Source organism: Oncorhynchus kisutch, linkage group LG20, assembly GCF_002021735.2.
Source record: "Oncorhynchus kisutch isolate 150728-3 linkage group LG20, Okis_V2, whole genome shotgun sequence".
Taxonomy (NCBI): Eukaryota; Metazoa; Chordata; class Actinopteri; order Salmoniformes; family Salmonidae; genus Oncorhynchus; species Oncorhynchus kisutch.
In genome coordinates this window covers 42,294,826-42,317,012 of record NC_034193.2, presented here as the reverse complement: position 1 = coordinate 42,317,012, position 22,187 = coordinate 42,294,826, and the positions used below count along the sequence as shown (strand labels likewise).

The 22,187-nt window shown below is 44.5% G+C and overlaps 1 protein-coding gene across 2 annotated transcripts in view; it reads right to left on the bottom strand.

Annotated features, from left to right (window-relative positions):
- Window positions 1-22,187, bottom strand: part of LOC109865918 (alpha-1,6-mannosylglycoprotein 6-beta-N-acetylglucosaminyltransferase B) — a 164,021-nt gene that overhangs the window by 7,368 nt on the left and 134,466 nt on the right. The window contains exons 10-15 of one of the 2 annotated variants that reach the window (XM_031799884.1): window positions 14,621-14,754; window positions 12,808-12,938; window positions 11,860-11,862; window positions 2,110-2,268; window positions 1,385-1,531; window positions 1,106-1,222 (exon numbers count right to left, since the gene is read on the bottom strand). In XM_031799884.1, the coding sequence (XP_031655744.1) occupies window positions 1,106-1,222; window positions 1,385-1,531; window positions 2,110-2,268; window positions 11,860-11,862; window positions 12,808-12,938; window positions 14,621-14,754 (691 nt within the window). Of the gene's footprint in view, window positions 1-1,105; window positions 1,223-1,384; window positions 1,532-2,109; window positions 2,269-7,344; window positions 7,351-11,859; window positions 11,863-12,807; window positions 12,939-14,620; window positions 14,755-22,187 lie in introns of both variants that reach the window. The other variant, XM_031799883.1, reaches the window with a different exon arrangement.

Sequence of the window (22,187 nt, the reverse complement as noted above, 5' to 3'; positions counted from 1 at the left end):
TTAGCTCAGTGCGGATATTGCCTGTAATCCATGGCTTCTGGTTGGGATATGTACAATACGTACGGTCACTGTGGGGACGACGTCATCGATGCACTTGACTGATGTGGTGTACTCTTCAATGCCATCGGAGGAATCCCGGAACATATTCCAGTCTGTGCTAGCAAAACAGTCCTGTAGCTAAGCATCTGCTTCATCTGACCACTTTTTTATTGATCTAGTCACTGCTTTAATTTTTGCTTGTAAGCAGGAATCAGGAGGATAGAATATGGTCAGATTTGCCAAATGGAGGGCGCGGGAGAGCTTTGTATGCATCCCTTTGTGTGGAGTAAATGTGGTGCAGAGTTTTTTTTCTCCCTCTGGTTGCACATGTGACATGCTGATAGAAATTTGGTAAAGCGGATTCCCTGCATTAAAGTCCCCGGCTACTAGAAGTGCCGCCTCTGGGTGAGTGTTTTCTTGTTTGCTTATGGCGGAATACAGCTCAATCAATGCTGTTTCAGTACCAGCCTCTGACTGTGGTGGTATGTAAACAGCTATGAAAAATACAGATGAAAACTCTTTCGGTAGATAGTGTGGTCTACAGCTTATCATGAGATACTCTCCCTCAGGCGAGCAATAGCTCGTGCGCTAGCTGTTATTTACAAAAAGACATAGTCCGCTGCTCCTTGTCTTACCAGACGCCGCTGTTCTATCCTGCCGTTACAGCGTGTAACCAGCCAGCGGTATGTCGATAGTGTCATCATTCAGCCACGACTTCGTGAAGCATAAGATATTAGAGTTTTGAATGTCCCGTTGGTATCTTGCGCGTAGGTCATCGATTTTATTCTCCAAAGATTGCACGTTTTCTAGCAGAATGGAAGGAAGTGGGGTTAATTCGATCGCCTACGAATTCTCAGAAGGCAGCCGGCCCTTTGGCCCTATTTCTCCCCCTCGTCTTCACACAAATCACGGGGATCTGGGCCTGTTCCCGAGAAAGCAATATATTGTTTGCGGCGGGCTCGTCAGACTCGTTATATGGTTGTACAATCCTTCTCTGGTGGAACATAGTGTGTTTGGTCACTGCCAAAGAAACCAATGAGTCAAGAAATACATGAAACAACTGTACCTTGGTACTCATGATCTCTCTGATGGCAGAGTCAAACTCCTGGGAGTTGTTGTAGTCTACTGTCATGACGTGGGGCCGCCCGATGTACTGCTCTGCGTACGGGTGCTGGGACGACACCTGAGAGGGGTGGAGTAAAGAATTAGTCGAATATTCCAGTTTAAAGCAATATTCTCTGATGTATAAGTGGCACATTTGGTGTACAATCGGGAATGTTGGTAGTTCATCTTCAACTGAAGAGTGGTACAGTACTAGATATGGCGTTGACCAATGGGAGCTCACCTCTCGAGACGTTGGCTTGCCTCTGAAGAACTCGTGATTGAGCGAGCTGTGGGGTGGGTGGAACTTGGGCTGCAGGTAGATGCACCCATTGGCTATGGCCTCCAGAGGGGCGGGCCCTTCGTAGGGGAAACCAAACCCAATGAAGAGCTGGTGGAGGAGACGAAGATGATACCAGTTAGGATAACCATCAGTTATTTTATTCATGCTTGTCAATTGAAAATGCTGCCATTTACAGATGTACCAGGGACTGGAAGGTAACTGTGTGTTGGCCTTGCGTGGCTGCTGTTGTAGTTAGTGCTGGTGCAACAGTAGTGTGTGTGGAACTAGTGTGTGCGTGTGTGTGTTGTGTGTGTGTATTATGTGTGCATGCATGGTGCCTGAATGTGTTTGCGCACGTACAGATCTAGGATCTTAATTTGAGCCAGTTTCTACAGCAGGAAAATAATCCTGCAGCAACAGGAAATATGATTTATTATGAGGATTATAATGAATGGACATTGTTTGTATGGGTTGATACATTCCCCGTAACTGAAAATCAAGTCTGAATTTCAAAGTTACAAAATTACAAACTTAAGAAGCCTTTTTAAACCTTGAATAAACTTACATTTCCTGCATTGCAGGAAGGTTATCCTGCAACAGGGTGATCCAATTAAGATCCCACATCTGTAGTGTGTTACCTCTTGTGTATGTTGTGTATCGTCTTGTGTGTGTGTGTGTTCCAGTACCTTGGCCTTGCGGAGCAGCGTCTGCAGCTCGTGCTGGGGCAGCAGGCCGTGGTTCTTGACGTAGGCAGGCACCTCGGGGGGGCGCTGGGTCTCGTAGTACACCGTCCCGTGGACCTCCATGTACCTGTGGAGGATCTGGAGGAAACCCTCCTTACCCTGCTGATGGGTAAGGAGGAGGGAAGAGAGAGAGAGAGAGAATGTAAGAAAGTGAATGGGGAGTTGGTGAGCGAGGAGAGGAAGTGGGACGGTGGAAAAAGTCATGAGTGGGTGAAAAAGGAAAGGGAGAGAGTGAGAGGGTTGAGTTTGAGGGAGAAAGTGGAGGAGCACGTGCGGATGGGAGAGGGGGAGGGACGGAGGGAACGAGAGACAGAGAGTGAAGGAGAGATGGAGAGAGAATGAGGGAGGTAGAGATGGAGAGGGAAGGAGTGAGAGATGGAGAGGGAAGGAAGGAGAGAGATGAGAGGTAAGAAAGGAGGGAGAGAGAGATGGAGAGGGAAGGAAGGAGAGAGATGAGAGGTAAGGAGGAAGGGAGAGATGAGGGAAGGAGGGAGATGAGAGGTAAGGAGGGAGGGAGAGATGAGGGAAGGAGGGAGATGAGAGGTAAGGAGGAAGGGAGAGATGAGGGAAGGAGGGAGATGAGAGGTAAGGAGGGAGGGAGAGATGAGGGAAGGAGGGAGATGAGAGGGAAGGAGGGAGATGAGAGGTAAGGAGGGAGGGAGAGATGGAGAGGGAAGGAAGGAGGGGGATGAGAGGGAAGGAGGTAGAGAGATGGATAGGGAAGGAAGGAGGGAGATGAGAGGGAAGGAAGTAGAGAGAGATGGAGAGGGAAGGAGGGAGATGAGAGGGAAGGAGGGAGGGAGAGATGGAGAGGGAAGGAAGGAGGGAGATGAGAGGTAAGGAGGGAGGGAGAGATGAGGGAAGGAGGGAGATGAGAGGGAAGGAGGGAGATGAGAGGTAAGGAGGGAGGGAGAGATGGAGAGGGAAGGAAGGAGGGGGATGAGAGGGAAGGTGGTAAAGAGATTGAGAGGGAAGGAGGTAGAGAGATGGAGAGGGAAGGAAGGAGGGAGATGAGAGGGAAGGAAGTAGAGAGAGATGGAGAGGGAAGGAGGGAGATGAGAGGGAAGGAGGGAGATGAGAGGGAAGGAGGGAGGGAGGGAGAGATGGAGAGGGAAGGAAGGAGGGAGATGAGGGGGAAGGAGGTAGAGAGAGATGGAGAGGGAAGGAGGGGGGGGAGAGCTGGAGAGGGAAGGAGAGACAGAGAGAATGATGTGATTAGAGGTGATGCGTTAATGGCTGTGTGTGTGGTTGTTTATGAGTGTACATATAAATGGCAATGATTGTGTGTGTTAGTGTGTGTGTACGCGTGATAATGCACTATGACTGTTTAAGTGTGTGTGGATGAGTGGTTGTGAATTCACTGAGTGAGTGGTTGTGTGTGCTGTGTGAACGTTAGCATCTTCACACAGAGAGAGGCAGAGCCATTGCCTGTTAGTGAGCGCAGGGCATTTAATGTGACAGACCCCTTTAGAAAACCCAAAGAGACACACAGTGCCGCACTGCCGTGGGCCGTCAATATGAATGAGGGGAAGTGCTAGGGATCTGGCATGGTTTCCTGCACACGTGTGCACACACACACACCCTTTCTCTCAATCCCTCTCTATCTTATCACACACATTTGGCCCCGAGCGTCTCTTCCCGGCGCCAGAGAGCGAGGAGCGAGGCGTCCATGTAAGGACGCAGGGAAAAAATACTGGCAGAATGCCAGTACCACCCCAGGCACCCAGGGGGCAGCAGCATAGCACAGCATTAGCCAGCCTGTGACAGCCGGTTCCACTCATGTCCTTACTGGCTGCTATGACATCCCTCTCCCTGACCTATCTGTGGCGCTCTCACACGTCTCTACCAATCTGATTGGTTCATTCAGTGGTTTATTCGGACGCCCATTGGCTTTTGCTGAAGCATCAGCTACTTTTCCTGGGGTCCACAAAAACACAAAACATGACAAGTAACAAAACACTGATACACTGATGGACAAGGACAGACACACGCATTTCATATACAACAATATACAACCAATAATACAAAATAAATAATAATAATAGTATGAACGTGTGTGTCTTCATAGTCCCTCCATTCCATCACGCAGTAATGGGGCTGTAGGAGTAAAGACTGTAAAACAGCAAGCCTGCCCATACATTGAAATGAATAGATTATGCCCATACATTGAAATGAATAGATTATGCCCATACATTGAAATGAATAGATTATGCCCATACATTGAAATGAATTGATTATGCCCATACATTGAAATGAATTGATTATGCCCATACATTGAAATGAATTGATTATGCCCATACATTGAAATGAATAGATTATGCCCATACATTGAAATTAATAGATTATGCCCATACATTGAAATGAATAGATCATGCCCATACATTGAAATGAATAGATTATGCCCGTACATTGAAATGAATAGATTGTGCCTGTACATTGAAATGAATAGATCATGCCCATACATTGAAATGAATAGATCATGCCCATAAATTGAAATGAATAGATTATGCCCGTACATTGAAATGAATAGATTGTGCCTGTACATTGAAATGAATAGATCATGCCCATACATTGAAATGAATAGATTATGCCCGTACATTGAAATGAATAGATTGTGCCTGTACATTGAAATGAATAGATTATGCCCATACATTGAAATGAATAGATTATGCCCATACATTGAAATTAATAGATTATAAATAGGGAGTACACATGCCTATTGTGGCATACAAGCAAACCACATCTACACACAATAACAGATGTGCTTTCTGGCTGAATCTATACAGTGCATTCATGTGCCGAAGCAACAGTACATCTTTCTTCTGAGAGGCACAACCTTTAAACCCAATAGCGCATCTTAAGTGGATATGGAGGCTTTGTGTTTTTTGTGTGGGTGAGAGAAGTGCAAAGATGTTGACAATAAAAGGGGATGCATTTTGAGGTGAGAGATGTGTGAGAGTGTGTGTGAGCGCACTCGTGTGTGTGTGTGTGTGTGTGTGAGTGTGTGTGTGTCCATACACTTCACCTGTGTGTGTTTAAGCATGGGCACCCTTTCATAGCTAGCCTCCACGTCTGAAAAACAAAACAACCCCCCACCCCCTCAATGTGAATCAACCACAGCCCAGGTCTCCTTATTGACTTCCTGCTTCCTGGATGTTAAGAAGCTTACTGTATCCCTGTTCTATTGTGTGCTCGCCCTGTAGGCTGTGCTGTAATTTGTTGGCTGCTGCGATAGATGGTTTCCTATGAGGATTTTCCCAGCCAATTAGGAGATTAGCCAACGCTCTGAGTGCACCAGACACTATGAATTAGAGCCAACGAAACAGAGAGAGAACCACACACACCCAGACGCTCACACACGGATGTAACCCAGGTTTAGCCCAGGCTAGTTAATCCTTGACCTGGCTTGACTGGGCCAGCCCCGTGCCACATTAGTAATGCTAATTATCTAACATGGACTCTATTCTCAGGAATCAGTTCATATAGATCAAGGTTGGGTTACGAGAGTGTGGAAAACGTCCGGGACTCGGGGAAGATGAAAGTTTGATTTATACAATAGAAGTCAACCTGAACTTTGTGTGGTGGGTTTGACTGGGTTTGACTGGGTTTGACTGGGTTTCAACTCAAGTGAACTGGACGTCTTGCCAGGAAATGGCCTGTTGGGGGACTGCAAAGAGAGAACGAGAGAGAACGAGAGAAGAGGAAGAGACATGGCTCTTGGGTGTGTGTGAGGAGGAGTGTGTCTCTGTGCTGGAGGTAGTGTAATAACGAGCTGGCGCACAACCCCCCCCAAAAATGTGACCAAATCAAGCTTCATTTGTACTGCACATTTCAGACATGGAACGCAAAACGCAACGCAACGCATTTCACAAACGAATAAAAAACGCTGAAAATTAAAGCTGAAATATTTAAAAGCTAAAAGGAGGCGTTTTAAGATCTCTTTTAAATTACGTCCACAGTTTGGGCCTCCCTCAGGTTCTCTGGCAGGCAATTCCAGAAGCTGGGAGCATAATAACTAAAGGCGGCCCAAAAAACACCCCAAAAAGTCGGTGGAGGTTCTGACTAAACGGCGAGTAGGCTATAAAAATTAAGAAAGACAATTGTGCACTCTATATACAAGCTCCTAGTAATGTATTTGGTGAACCAACGTTTCGGCATCACTGTGCCATCTTCAGGGTGAACATACAGCAGAGGAGGCTGCTGAGGGGAGGACGGCTCATAATAATGGCTGCAAAGTAGGCGGGGGGGGGGGCATGAACATACTGGCTCCAAAACATACTGGCTCCAAAAAGCACCTGCAGGCCTCTGCAAAACTCTATCATCCCCTCTCCATACTCACAATTTCAATTTTTGAGGAGGCTGGTTGCCAAGACAAGAAGCGATATCCCAGGCAAAAAGCACAAGAAACCCCTATGCCCATTGGAATACGAGATGGAGTCATCACAATATTGTTTACGGCTTTGGCCTGCCTTACAGGCCCGACTCACAAGGTTAACATTTCAGAAATCAATACTAGTACTATCCCTTAAAATCCAACACACACCTCTCCTCTACTCATGTCTCCATGATACGACTAAGCCCAATACCACATAGCGCAAGCAAGAACTATCGATTTGTTCGACAAATTGCCTCAAGCGGCAGAAAGAGAGACAGCAGAAGTTAACCCCCCAAAAAACAACTGTTTCGAGAGCGTTGAGAAAGATAGAACCACTACTTCATAAAATGGGCACGTGAAGTCTGGGTCCGCTCCAGTATTTTTGATTGGACCAGATGTCCTAGTCGCTCGCCCAGTATTCAGAAAGACATCTGTGGCACCACACAGCTTCCCAGTCCAATAATTCATTTCTCTCCCTCTCTCTCTCTCTCTCTCTCTCCCTCTCTCTCTCTCTCTCTCTCTCTCATCGCAGACAGCTGCGTGCTAATATTAGCGGTGGACTGTTCAAACCACTCGTGTCTCGTCAATTCACCATTATCTCTACACAAAACGTGCATAAAAGAAAAGGCAAAGGAAGGCGTTGTGATAGCAGCTGTATGCGAGGTCAAACTGACAACCCCAGGAGTCTGTATTGGGTGTTCATAGAGAGTGTGATCATGGAGGAAACGGTGAACTGAATGTATGAGCCGAGGTTTAAGAGAGAGGGAACAGGGCCGGTGTGTTTCCACTGAGAAGAGTCTTACCTGGAGCTGCAGCAGAGTATATCATCCACCAAGACGCAATGGAGAGACGCATGGGAGGAAGAGAGGAGGGGACAGGAGAGAAGAGAAGTGATGAAGAAGAGAGGGGAGGAGAATGCGGAAGGGGACAGGGAATCGAGGAGGGGAAAGACAAGAGAAAGAACAAACAAATATTCAACTCCATCTGTCATGTATTGCATTTCCCCCCTTCTGTTCCTGTAAAGCGGCAACGACGTTCGCACGCCGTTTCTAAAATATCTTCGGTCTCGCCTTGAGATGCAAGACTAAACCATTGAATGAAAATCCGCGGGAATTGCCGCATGCCAACAGAGGCGGAGGGGGAACAAAGCTACAGCTAAACCAGGTCTTTAAACGAAATCTAGGTAGAGTCTCTCCCTCATCGAAAATGCACTGTGAGCAACCAGGCTGCTTTTGAAAGGAAATTTGGCTGCAAATGGAGGCTGTAGGACTTCGTTAAATGCATCCATGTGCGGCTGTGTGCCAAATGTAATATCTTCTATAGATAGTAGATACATGGCATGTCGATCGTTTGGTCTGTTATGCAGTTAACAGCTCAAATTTTTTTTACATCTCTGTAGTGTATACCGGGGGAGTGAGAAGTGTGTGAGTGTTTAGGAGGGGTGTGGTAACTTAGTGTGGATGAGGATGTGAATAAGATTGTAGCCCCTCAAGTAGTTTATATTGATTTAACCTCTTGTTCTTGACCGTAGGAAATGGAAATGAGCTGATTTAACATGGTATGCTTCTCATCCATATTGAGTCTGTCTGTGAGTCTCCGTGTATCTATTGGACGGTCTGTCTAAAAACCTGTTTTTGCTTTGTCATTATGGGGTATTGTGTGTAGATTGACAAGGGGAAAAAAACAATTTAATCAATTTTAGAATAAGGCTGTAAAGTAACAAAATGTGGAAAAAGTCAAGACGTCTGAATACTTTCCAAATGCACTGTATGTTTATATATATTTCAATTGACTGATTTCCTGATATGAATTGTAACTCGTTGAAATTGTATTTATACTTTTGTTCAATATAATACGCACACACACACACACACACACACACACACACACACACACACACACACACACACACACACACACACACACACACACACACACACACACACACACATATATATATATATATTTGGGCTGCAATTTCTGAGGCTGGTAACTCTGGGTCTCCTTTCCTATGGCGGTCCTCATGAGAGCCAGTTTCATCATAGCGCTTGAAGGTTTTTGCAACTGCACTTGAAGAAACGTTCACATTTTCCGCATTGACTGACCTTCATGTCTTAAAGTAATGATGGACTGTCGTTTCTCTTGGCTTATTTGAGATGTTCTTGCCATAATATGGACTTGGTCTTTTACCAAATAGGGCTATCTGCTGTATACCACCCCTACCTTGTCACAACATAACTGATTCACACTGTGAGTCTCCATTAACCTTTAACAAGGCACACCTGTTAATTGAAATGCATTCCAGGTGACTATCTCATGAAGCTGGTTGAGAGAATGCCAAGAGTGTGCAAAGCTGTCATCAAGGCAAATGGTGGCTACTTTGAAGAATCTAAAATCTAAAATATATTGTTTTTTTGGTTACTACATGATTCCATGTGGGTTATTTCATAGTTTTGATGTCTTCACTATTATCCTACAATATAGAAAATAGTTTAAAAAAATATATATATATTATTATGACGGTCCCCATCCAACCTGACAGAGCTTGAGAGGATCTGCAGAGAAGAATGGGAGAACCTCTCCAAATACAGGTGTGCCAAGCTTGTAGTGTCATACCCAAGAAAACACAAGGCTGTACTCATTGCCAAAAGGTGCTTCAACAAAGGACTGAGTAAAGGGTCTGAATACCTATGTAAATGTCATATTTCATTTTTTTGTATATATACACTGCTCAAAAAAATAAAGGGAACACTTAAACAACACAATGTAACTCCAAGTCAATCACACTTCTGTGAAATCAAACTGTCCTCTTACGAAGCAACACTGATTGACAATAAATTTCACATGCTGTTGTGCAAATGGAATAGACAACAGGTGAAAATTATAGGCAATTAGCAAGACACCCCCAATAAAGGAGTGGTTCTGCAGGTGGTGACCACAGACCACTTCTCGGTTCCTATGCTTCCTGGCTGATAGTAGTGCAGCTCATCCAGGCTGGCACATCAATGCGAGCTGTGGCAAGAAGGTTTGCTGCGTCTGTCAGCGTAGTGTCCAGAGCATGGAGGCGCTACCAGGAGACAGGCCAGTACATCAGGAGACGTGGAGGAGGCCGTAGGAGGGCAACAACCCAGCAGCAGGACCGCTACCTCCGCCTTTGTGCAAGGAGGAGCAGGAGGAGCACTGCCAGAGCCCTGCAGAATAACCTCCAGCAGGCCACAAATGTGCATGTGTCTGCTCAAACGGTCAGAAACAGACTCCATGAGGGTGGTATGAGTGCCCGACGTCCACAGGTGGGGGTTGTGCTTACAGCCCAACACCGCGCAGGACGTTTGGCATTTGCCAGAGAACACCAAGATTGGCAAATTCGCCACTGGTGCCCTGTGCTCTTCACAGATGAAGGCAGGTTCACACTGAGCACATGTGACAGACGTGACAGTCTGGAGACGCCGTGGAGAACGTTCTGCTGCCTGCAACATCCTCCAGCATGACCGGTTTGGCGGTGAGTCAGTCATGGTGTGGGGTAGCATTTCTTTGGGGGACCGCACAGCCCTCCATGTGCTCGCCAGAGGTAGCCTGACTGCCATTAGCTATCGAGATGAGATCCTCAGACCCCTTGTGAGACAATATGCTGGTGCGGTTGGCCCTGGGTTCCTCCTAATGCAAGACAATGCTAGACCTCATGTGGCTGGAGTGTGTCAGCAGTTCCTGCAAGAGGAAGGCATTGATGCTATGGACTGGCCCGCCCGTTCCCCAGACCTGAATCCAATTGAGCACATCTGGGACATCATGTCTCGCTCCATCCACCAACGCCACGTTGCACCACAGACTGTCCAGGAGTTGGCGGATGCTTTAGTCCAGGTCTGGGAGGAGATCCATCAGGAGACCATCCGCCACCTCATCAGAAGCATGCCCAGGCGTTGTAGGGAGGTCATACAGGCACGTGGAAGCCACACACACTACTGAGCCTCATTTTGACTTGTTTTAAGGACATAACATCAAAGTTGGATCAGCCTTTAGTGTGGTTTTCTACTTTAATTTTGAGTGTGACTCCAAATCCAGACCTCCATGTGTTGATAAATTTGATTTCCATTGATCATTTTTGTGTGATTTTGTTGTCAGCACATTCAACTATGTAAAGAAAAAAGTATTTAATAAGAATATTTAATTCATTCAGATCTAGGATGTGTTATTTTAGTGTTCCCTTTATTTTTTTGAGCAGTGTATATTGAACAAAAATATAAACGCAACATGCAACAATTGCGTTGACTTTACTGAGTTAAGGTTCATATAAGGAAATCAGTCAATTGAAATAAATTCATTAGTACTTCATCTATGGACTTCACATGACTGGGCAGGGGTGGGGCAGCCACTGGGGAGCAATAAAATGGAGGGAGCTGAAAGTCCGTATTGCACAGCGATAAAATGCTAATTAATTACTTTAAAATCATACCATGTGATTTTCTGGATTTTTGTTTTAGATTCCATCTCACAGTTGAAGTGTACCTATTATAAAAATTACAGACCTCTACATGCTTTGTAAGTAGGAAAATCGGCAAAATCGACAGTGTATCAAATACTTGTACTCCCACTGTATATGCTGTATACTGTATTCACACATTAAAATGCAAAAACTCAGTCACGCAAAGCACAAATAAAACATCACAGATCACAGAAAAACATTTACATTCCTCCACAAATAAATCCCCAATCAATACTTTAAATTGCCTGAACGGCACCAGAACATCAAGATGAAACGTTTTCAGAATTTTGTTCCAGCAATATAGTGCATTAAAACTAAAAGCAGGTTTATCTAGCTCGGTGGAGACACTAGGAACCTCAAGAGTTAACCAATCCTGTGAACGGATTAGGCAACTCAGGTGGCTGTACCTCAACAGCAAAGTTAGATAAGACAAAAGCTTATAAAGTATAGACTTGGAAAGAAAAAGGGAGTCATGTAGAGATCTACGGGTCTTTGGCGAAGTCCAGCCAACCTTTTGACACAGGATACAGTGATGAGTATCAAAACTGTCGCCTGGAACAAACAGAAGGGCACTATGGTAGATGGCATCCAAAGGCTTAAGAGTAGTAGCAGCTGCACTTTGATGAATAACATCACCATAATCAAGAACAGATACAAATATTGACTTAACAATCTGCTTCCTACTGCTTAGAGAAAGGCACCATCTGTTTCTATAGAAAAAGCCAACTTGAAATCTTAGCTTCTTAAACCAGCTCATCTATATGTTTTGAAACGTCAAATCCACATCAATCCGAAGGCCTAAGTATTCACTCTAAGAGCACAGGGATTTTCCGGGTACGAGCTGGATGACATAAAGCATCTCTAGATTAAAGATCAGATATGCTTCATTCATGAAGGGAATTTGAACGGCTCTATGAAAATCTAAAAAGATTTCACCCCCCCCCCCCCCGGCTCTTTACCCGACTACGTATAACTAATGTCAGTGGGATAATTATCTCACGCAGACCTGGACTGAAATAGTGTTGGAAATCTTTTAAGTACATTAAGTGTTTGCTTGAGCCGGGCTGGAGCGCTAGGTGGGCACTTTTGGGACTATCCCATTTCCTACGGGCAAGCTAAATCAAGTACAGCTAAAGTATTTGAAATTATACATATTATTTGAACCCATGTCTCTCTGTGAGTGGAGTGTGTGTGTTATCATGGCAGAATCAGAATTCTTTAGGTAACATTTGTAAATAAGATGTTTTATTAATTTTCATAAGCATGCTTATGTGGATAAAGTTACTTGGGCCCAGAGAGGGGAGAGGTCGGGTTAGTCTTATCTGTGAATGTGTCTGTAAACTATTCCTAAACCATGTGAAGGGATGGTGTGATTAATGGGGAACCAGTTAGGTGGCTCCACAATGTCTGTGTGCCAGTCACGTCTCTCTGTAAGCTTGTCCAGGAGGGGGTGTATTTGATATATGCCATTGGATGAGGTAATGTTTTTGGTTCTAAGTGGTACCAAGAACTAGATAAGAACTTAGTTTAGGAGACCAAACTGAACAATAATTTATATGCAATGCTGTCTGGCTATGTGTGTCTTTGCTATACAGGATCTCAGTTGCCGATATGTAAGCACTCTCAGAGAATTAATTTATGACACTGAATTGATCTGAGAGTCACAGGGCTATGGTGAAGCTCATATAATTAAACATGGACTTTATGATAACTCTGACTTGTGTGTGGTTTGCTCTCTCATGATTTGGTAATACAGGAAATTTCCACGACAGTGTGTTTTGCCTACCTTCCACATGCTGGCCTCCTTGCCGTAAACCACAGCCATGTTGTTGACCTTGTTCTGCATGATGCTACTCTTCTCGGTGTCGTTCAGCTCCTCAGACACAAAGCCCATGAACGAGTTGTCTGGAGTGTGGGCTGAGGAGAGGAGGGTGAGAGAGAGGGAGGAGGGAAAGGGCAGAGTGAGGGGAAGGGAGAGTGACAGGGGAAAAGATTGAGTGATACAGAAGAGATAGTAAACACACAGGTGTATACCTTCATCTCATTTGAACGTGAGCTTAACAATATCCTCAGTGAAATGTGAAGAGGTTCTACTGATATTGATATGGCCTGTGCCTCAGTCTAATTCTAATATGCTAATTCAAAAAGGTATTGTAAGTGTGGCTAATCTAAAAGCTGTCTGTATGCTAAAGTCCTGGCATTGTTGTGTTAAGTGGTATGTTAAACCTAGGTGGATTCTGCAGGTATCCATTGTGGGTGCATTATAGCCAGGTGGATAGGTACAGATGTAGGATCTTAATTTGAGCCAGTTTGTTACAGCAGGAAAATAATCCTGCAACAGGAAAAGTTCATTATAATGTGGATTATAATTAATGGACATTTTTTGTAGGGGTTGATACATTTTTCGTTAGGGCAAATCAAGTCTGGCATTTTAAATGGAAATTACAAACTTTAGAAACCTTTTAAAATCTTGAATACACTAGATGTTTGCATTTCCGTCTCTGCTGGAAAATGCTCAGCAACAAATCAGTGATCATCTGTACTGGTGGTGCAGAATATATAGCGATGCTAAGTGGTGCTGTGGAGGATGGAGTGGGTGAGGGTGGATAAAGTCAAGTGCTCAGTTAGCTCAATGACATGCTATGAAAAGCAGAGCCAGTCAGACAGTGAAGGCCAGGGCTCTATGATGGTGGAATCCTACTGTGTCCCACTGTGGCCTCCCAACTCTCACATCACTGTGGCCTCCCAACTCTCACATCACTGTGGCCTCCCAACTCTCACATCACTGTGGCCTCCCAACTCTCACATCACTGTGGCCTCCCAACTCTCACGTCACTCTGGCCTCCCAACTCTCACGTCACTCTGGCCTCCCAACTCTCACGTCACTCTGGCCTCCCAACTCTCACGTCACTGTGGCCTCCCAACTCTCACATCACTGTGGCCTCCCAACTCTCACATCACTGTGGCCTCCCAACTCTCACATCACTGTGCCCTCCCAACTCTCACATCACTGTGGCCTCCCAACTCTCACATCACTGTGGCCTCCCAACTCTCACATCACTGTGGCCTCCCAACTCTCACATCACTGTGGCCTCCCAACTCTCACATCACTGTGGCCTCCCAACTCTCACATCACTGTGGCCTCCCAACTCTCACATCACTCTGGCCTCCTAACTCTCACATCACTCTGGCCTCCAAACTCTCCCTCCTAACTCCCTCCTAACTCTCCCATAAGTAGCTTTGGACTTGACATCCAATAATAGTGAACTAACCTTTTTAATATGCCATTTTCCAAAAGCAAATAATAATTGAGCCCCCAACAAGCACATGGCAATATTCAGGTCTTAATTGTAGCCCTCTTCCCAATACACTTAATATCTGCTGAAAGTTTCATGGGTGGTGCTTTGCCTTGGCCCCTCGCACTCCTCCCCCTGAATCGCTATAATATAATGACATTGTTTACGTCCAATACTGCGGTAGACTGAATCAACAATCTGAGACCAGGAAATCTTACAGATTGGGCCTTTAATCATAGTCTGTGCAACCATCCATTGTGTTGTAATACTAATGAGTGATAACCCATATTGATGTATACTTACGGAACATGGTCATGTACTGTCTGGAGTTGAGGTTCCAGTAGCCCCAGTTGGTCCTGTAGCCGTGCAGGGTGGCGTAGTCCTCATGGTTGTAGGCCGGCTCTGTCCCGAAGGTGTCAATCACACGGATGTGGCACCTGAAATAAGGAGCACATTTTAACACGACACCAGCGAGCAAATTTACACATCTGACATTTCCTGTCAAAAGTGGGTACTGGTATTAAATGTGAGATTAATTTAAACATCATGTGTATTTCTGAACATGCTGAAAACTGATAGAACTTGTCAGAACAGACAAAGCCCGACTTCTGAATGCTTGTTTTTGACATTAATGTTTTGTATGAATGTAAATAACTTAATAAATTACATGTCACAACAGATTTTTAGACAGAATTAATCATTTCAGTAATGGCCACAATGCATCACCACCTCTCTTTTTCCCCCGAAAGCCTTTGTGTTTTCTCAAAGGCCGTAATCACAAGTCGAGGTCTGTGTTGGTTAATCGGTCTTTCAAATAGTGTGTGTGTGTGTGTATGTGTGTGTATTTGTCTGCTCGATATGCAGGGTGTGTGTCTGTTTGACAAGCTATGCGTATGTGTCTGTCAAGAGAGAACACAGAAAAAGCAACGAAGGTTAACTACCATCAATACCGGTTTTCAAGACACACATTGCTGAACATACTATCGACACTACGGCGACAAAGGCTCACTATGGAACGGTTGTAAAGTAGCAGTTAATAGATATAGCTGTGCCTCTGTTGATGGGAGAGGGGCATCAATCATTTCTGTTGTTCCAAAAGCAAGCAAGTGTTGTTTGGGAGCTGAGATGGAAAACCAAGTAATATAAGCAGAATTAAAGGCCAGTTTACCCTCTCAGAAATGTAAGGGCACGTAATTGAACTAGAAGCAGCATGCTAAAGTAATGGCTATGGGGAATACTGAGAAATTGGGTAATAACTATCTCTTGGAATCAAGGAAAAGGGGTGACATGGTAACTCATGGTAACTCACGGATTCCCTACACACGCTCCAAAGCCCTAACAGTTCTGCCCTGGGCTTTGCCAGTCTAGTGAGTGTTAAATCCTGTCTGAGCTCAGGAACGATTAGTAGAAGAAGCTGAAGACCCGTGAGAGCCCAGGGCATTTCCATCGAAAAGAACCCACGCGCACCAACATGTGAAGTACGTAGGAGCATATCAAATTGGATGTCAGATGAAAGCGAAGAGTCTATATTTTGGGGAAATTAAGGCATAGATACATTTTTCTTTCCATTTTCCAGCGTAGAAACTTGGCATATGTAAAGGCTTTTATTTATGGAGAAATAGATGTAAAAGGGTACTTAGGGATTTCAAGGTTTTACTGCTAACCTACAAAGCATTACATGGGCTTGCTCCTACCTATCTCTCTGATTTGGTCCTGCCGTACATACCTACACGTACGCTACGGTCACAAGAAGCAGGCCTCCTAATTGTCCCTAGAATTTTTAAGCAAACAGCTGGAGGCAGGGCTTTCTCCTATAGAGCTCCATTTTTATGGAATGGTCTGCCTACCCATGTCAGAGACGCAAACTCGGTCTCAACCTTTAAGTCTTTACCGAAGACTCATCTCTTCAGTGGGTCATATGGTTGAGTGTAGTCTGGCCCAGTAGTGTGAAGGTGAATGGAAAGGCTCTGGAGCAACGAACCGCCCTTGCGGTCTCTGCCTGGCCGGTTCCCCTCTTTCCACTGGGATTCTCTGCCTCTAACCCTATTACAGGGGCTGAGTCACTGGCTTACTAGGGCTCTTTCATACCGTCCCTAGGAGGGGTGCGTCACTTGAGTGGGTTGAGTCACTGTTGTGATCTTCCTGTCTGGGTTGGCGCCCCCCCTTGGGTTGTGCTGTGGCGGAGATCTTTGTGGGCTATACTCGGCCTTGTCTCAGGATGGTAGGTTGGTGGTTGAAGATATCCCTCTAGTGGTGTGGGGGCTGTGCTTTGGCAAAGTGGGCGGGGTTATATCCTTCCTGTTTGGCCCTGTCCGGGGGGACCACAGTGTCTCCTGACCCCTCCTGTCTCAGCCTCCAGTATTTATGCTGCAGTAGTTTATGTGTCGGGGGACTAGGGTCAGTTTGTTATATCTGGAGTACTTCTCCTGTCCTATCCGGTGTCCTGTGTGAATTTAAGTATGCTCTCTCTAATTCTCTCTTTCTCTCTCTCGGAGGACCTGAGCCCTAGGACCATGCCTCAGGACTACCTGACATGATGACTCCTTGCTGTCCCCAGTCCACCTGGCCGTGCTGCTGCTCCAGTTTCAACTGTTCTGCCTGTGATTATTATTATTTGACCATGCTGGTCATTTATGAACATTTGAACATCTTGGCCATGTTCTGTTATAATCTCCACCCGGCACAGCCAGAAGAGGACTGGCCACCCCACATAGCCTGGTTCCTCTCTAGGTTTCTTTTGACGTTTCTAGGGAGTTTTTCCTAGCCACTGTGCTTCTACACCTGCATTGCTTGCTGTTTGGGGTTTTAGGCTGGGTTTCTGTACAGCACTTTGAGATATCAGCTGATGTACAAAGGGCTATATAAATACATTTGATTTGATTTGATTTGATTCTTAGAAAATATACCAGAAAAAGTCTTAAAAGGTATCAGACATACAGTACCAGTCAAAAGTTTGCACACACCTACTCATTCAAGGGTTTTTCTTTATTTGTACTATTTTCTACATTGTAGAATAGTGAAGACATCAAAACTATGATATAACACATATGGAATCATGTAGAAACCAAAAAAGTGTTAAACAAATGGAAATATATTCTATATTTGAGATTCTTCAAAGTAGCTACACTTTGCCTTGATGATAGCTTTGCTCACTCTTGGCATTCTCTCAACCAGCTTCATGAGATAGTCACCTGGAACGCATTTCAATTAACAGGTGTACCTTGTTAAAAGTTAATGTGTGGAATGTCTTTCCTTCTTAATGCGTTTTTAGCCAATCATAGCCTTGGTTTCTCAAATGATTGCCTCGCCTGGTTCACCAATTACTTCTCTGATAGAGTTCAGTGTGTCAAATCGGAGGGCCTGTTGTCCGGGCCTCTGGCAGTCTCTATGGGGGTGCCTCAGGGTTCAATTCTTGGACCGACTCTCTTCTCTGTATACATCAATGATGTCACTCTTGCTGCTGATTAGTCTCTGATCCACCTCTACGCAGACGACACCATTCTGTATACTTCTGGCCCTTCTTTGGACACTGTGTTAACAACCCTCCAGAGGAGCTTCAATGCCATACAACTCTCCTTCCGTGGCCTCCAATTGCTCTTAAATACAAGTAAAACTAAATGCATGCTCTTCAACCGATCGCTGCCTGCACCTGCCCGCCCGTCCAACATCACTACTCTGGACGGTTCTAGACAACTACAAATACCTAGGTGTCTGGTTAGACTGTAAACTCTCCTTCCAGACTCACATCAAACATCTCCAATCCAAAGTTAAATCTAGAATTGGATTCCTATTTCGCAACAAAGCACCCTTCACTCATGCTGCCAAACATACCCTTGTAAAACTGACCATCCTACAGATCCTCGACGATGTCATTTACAAAATACCCTCCAATACCCTACTCAATAAATTGGATGCAGTCTATCACAGTGCCATCCGTTTTGTCACCAAAGCCCCATATACTACCCACCACTGCGACCTGTAAGCTCTCGTTGGCTGGCCCTACCTTCATGCTCGTCACCAAACCCACTGGCTCCAGGTCATCTACAAGACCCTGCTAGGTAAAGTCCCCCCTTATCTCAGCTCGCTGGTCACCATAGCAGCACCCACCTGTAGCACACGCTCCAGCAGGTATATCTCTCTGGTCACCCCCAAAACCAATTATTCCTTTGGCTGCCTCTCCTTCCAGTTCTCTGCTGCCAATGACTGGAACGAACTACAAAAATCTCTGAAACTGGAAACACTTAACTCCCTCACTAGCTTTAAGCACCAGCTGTCACAGCAGCTCACAGATTACTGCACCTGTACATAGCCCATCTATAATTTAGCCCAAACAACTACCTCTTTCCCTACTGTATTTATTTATTTTGCTCCTTTGCACCCCATTATTTTATTTCTACTTTGCACATTCTTCCACTGCAAATCTACCATTCTAGTGTTTTACTTGCTATATTGTATTTACTTTGCCACCATTACCTTTTTTTGACTTTACCTCCCTTATCTCACCTCATTTGCTCACATCGTATATAGACTTGTTTATACTGTATTATTGACTGTATGTTTGTTTTACTCCATGTGTAACTCTGTGTCGTTGTATGTGTCGAACTGCTTTGCTTTATCTTGGCCAGGTCGCAATTGTAAATGAGAACTTGTTCTCAACTTGCCTACCTGGTTAAATAAAGGTGGAATAAAAGTTTAAAAAATACAAAAATCACCCCAAAATGTTGGGGTGGTATACAGAAGATGGCCCTATTTGGTAAAAGACTAAGTCCATATTATAGCAAGAACAGATCAATTAAGCAAAGAGAAATGACAGTCCATTGCTTTAAGACATGGAGGTCAGTCAATCAATGTAGAAAATGTCAACAACTTTTAAAGTATCTTCAATTGCAGTCGCAAAAACCATCAAGCACTATGATGAAACTGGCTCTCATGAGGACCGCCACAGGAAAGGAAGACCCAGAGTTACCTCTGCTGCAGAGGATAAGTTCATTAGAGTTACCAGCCTCAGAAATTGCAGCCCAAAGAAATGCTTCAGAGAGTTCAAGTAACAGACACATCTCAACATCAACTGTTCAGAGGAGACTGTGTGAATCAGGCTGTCTTGGTCATATTGCTGCAAAGGAACCACTACTTAAGGTCACCAATGATAAGAAGAGACTTGCTTGGGCCAAGAAACACGGGCAATAGACATTAGACCTGGTGGAAATCTGTCCTTTGGTCTGATGAGTTCAAATGAGAGATTTTTGGTTCCAACCATCGTGTCTTTGTGAGACGCAGAGTAGGTGAACGGCTGATCTCTGCATGTGTGGTTCCCACCGTGAAGCATGGAGGAGGAGGTGTGATGGTGCTTTGCTGGTGACACTGTCGGTGAGCTATTTAGAGCCATTTAGAATTCAAGGCACACTTATCCAGCATGGCTACCACAAGATACACCATCCCATCTCATTTGCCCTTAGTGGGACTATCATTTGTTTTTCAACAGGACAATGACCCCAAAAAACACTCTAGGCTGTTTAAGGACTATTTGACCAAGGAGATTGTTGCATCAGCTGACCTGACAATCACACGACCTCAAGCAAATTGAGATGGTTTGAGATGAATTGGACCACAGAGAGTGAAGAAAAAGAGCTCAGCATGTGTGTGAACTCCTTCAAGACTGTTGGAAATAAAGAAAAACCCTTGAATGAGGTGTCCAAACTTTTCAGTGGTACTGTACATCAAAATACAAATCACGTTGACGTAAATACCCCTGGCAACTGATATCAAAACGTATATTTGGTTTTGGAGATGTTCATCTTCTGCACCCTTAAGAAATATTGCCTTGTGCCTTGTAATACCGTTACCAACAACCCACATATCTGTATGATCATTTTCTAATGTCTCTCCTTCATGTGGAGGGAGGATAATGAGAGTTCGGAGAAGTTACACGTAATGGAAGACATACCAATTAGTTATAGTAATGGTAATGATAGAAATGTTGTTTATAAATTATTAAGTGATTCAACTCAATTCCTTTACAAAAATGACAACAAAAAAAATCTATAATGGAATTTCTGCAACCTAATTGGCTACAATGGGAAATCATAACAGTCACAAGACACAGTTGGGTCACCTTCTACTGTTCTCCCTTCCACTGGCATACTGCTTGTTATGTTCAGCTGTTAACTTTCTTTGTCTTCCTGTCATCTAATGGTCAAACCTGTAATGGCCGTTGGTGGAAGAAGGTGAGGACCAAGATGCAGCCTGGTAAGTGTTCATCATTATTTTTAATAAACTGAACACTAAATGCAACAAGGGACCAAAGAAACAACCGAAACAGCTCCGTCAGGTGCAAACCACACTAAACAGAAATTACCTACCCACGAAACCCATGTGGGCAAGAGCTACCTAAGGATGGTTCTCAATCAGACAACGACAGACAGCTGTCCCTGATTGAGAACCATACCCGGCCAAAAACAAAGAAATACAAAAACATAGAAAAAATAACATAGAACGCCCACCCTAGTCACACCCTGGCCTAACCAAAATAGAGAATAAAAAGCCTCTCTATGGCCAGGGCGTGACAAAACCAACAGTGTTAAACCAGTCTCAGTCTGGACAACCCCTGCCCCTCTCTCTCTCTCTCCCCCGCTATCTACCTCTATCTCTCACTCTTCAGTTATTGTCACCTCTCCCAGCTGTTAGTGACACCTACCCATGAGCCCCCTCTCTCTCTCCATTTACCTTAACCAGCATCCTCACTGCTGAGCACCAACCTACACCGGACGTTCACGGATGTTGAAAAGTAGATGAGCTTTGGCCAGTCCGCCTTGGCTTTAGATGTTAATGTCAAAGGACGGACCGGACTTGACCAAATCTGAACCTATCATAGACGTATGTTTCACAAGTTTGGCTAGCACAGTACAGTACAGTGCAGGACAGTAGAGTACAGTACAGTGAGTAGAGCATAGCAGAGTACTGTTCAATACAATAGTACAGTACAATATAGAACACTAAAGAAAAGTTGAGTATAATACAGTATACAATATACTCTACTCTACTGAACTATACTCTACTGTACTGTACTGTATTCTACTGCACTGAACTATACCCTACCCTACTCTGCTTTGCTGTATTGAGCTCTACTGTACTGTATTATACTCTAACGTACTGTATTGTACTGTACTGTAATCTACTGTGCTGTGCTGTGAACTTTTAACATTGTTAAAAGTAATCCTTCTGGAGAGTTTTATCGTTTGTTCAACTTTGAAATCAATCGTTTTTGTCTGGCATACATTTTTTAAAGTCAAAGCGCAGTTCCGTTACCGTGGAATACCAAGCAGAGTGTGCAGCGGATAGATAGAGCCATGGTTTCTCCTAGTTTGAGACAGGGCTGAAATGTTCTGCTTAGAATCAGATTTTCAAGTAGACACATAAGCACTTGAAGCAGAGCTGTAGTCTATCGATAACATATTTCCCAGAAAGAAATACAAGTTAAAATCTCATATTTCCATGTGTACCTCATAACGCGTCTGTGTTGCTGACCAGTGGTCACCAAGGCCCCCTTGACAGGGGCCCCCTTGTGCAGTGTTTCCCTTGGATGTTTTTCAGCAGCGGGGCCAGATTCATTTTTTCTTTCAGTGGTGGCCACGATTTAGCAGCGGCGCGTGTGTGTGTGTGTGTGTGCGTGTGTGCGTTCGTAGATGTGTGTAACTTCCCCTTCTAACACTGTGTTCCAGATTCACTGGCTCCATTTCAAAGTAAATAACACGCACTGCATTAAATACAACAGCACCATGGGCACCTTTTAACACCGCAGTGACGCACACACCATGCAACCACTGGGTATTCTTTTTTTTTGCAACGTTGTCCTGACGTTATTAATGTGTTG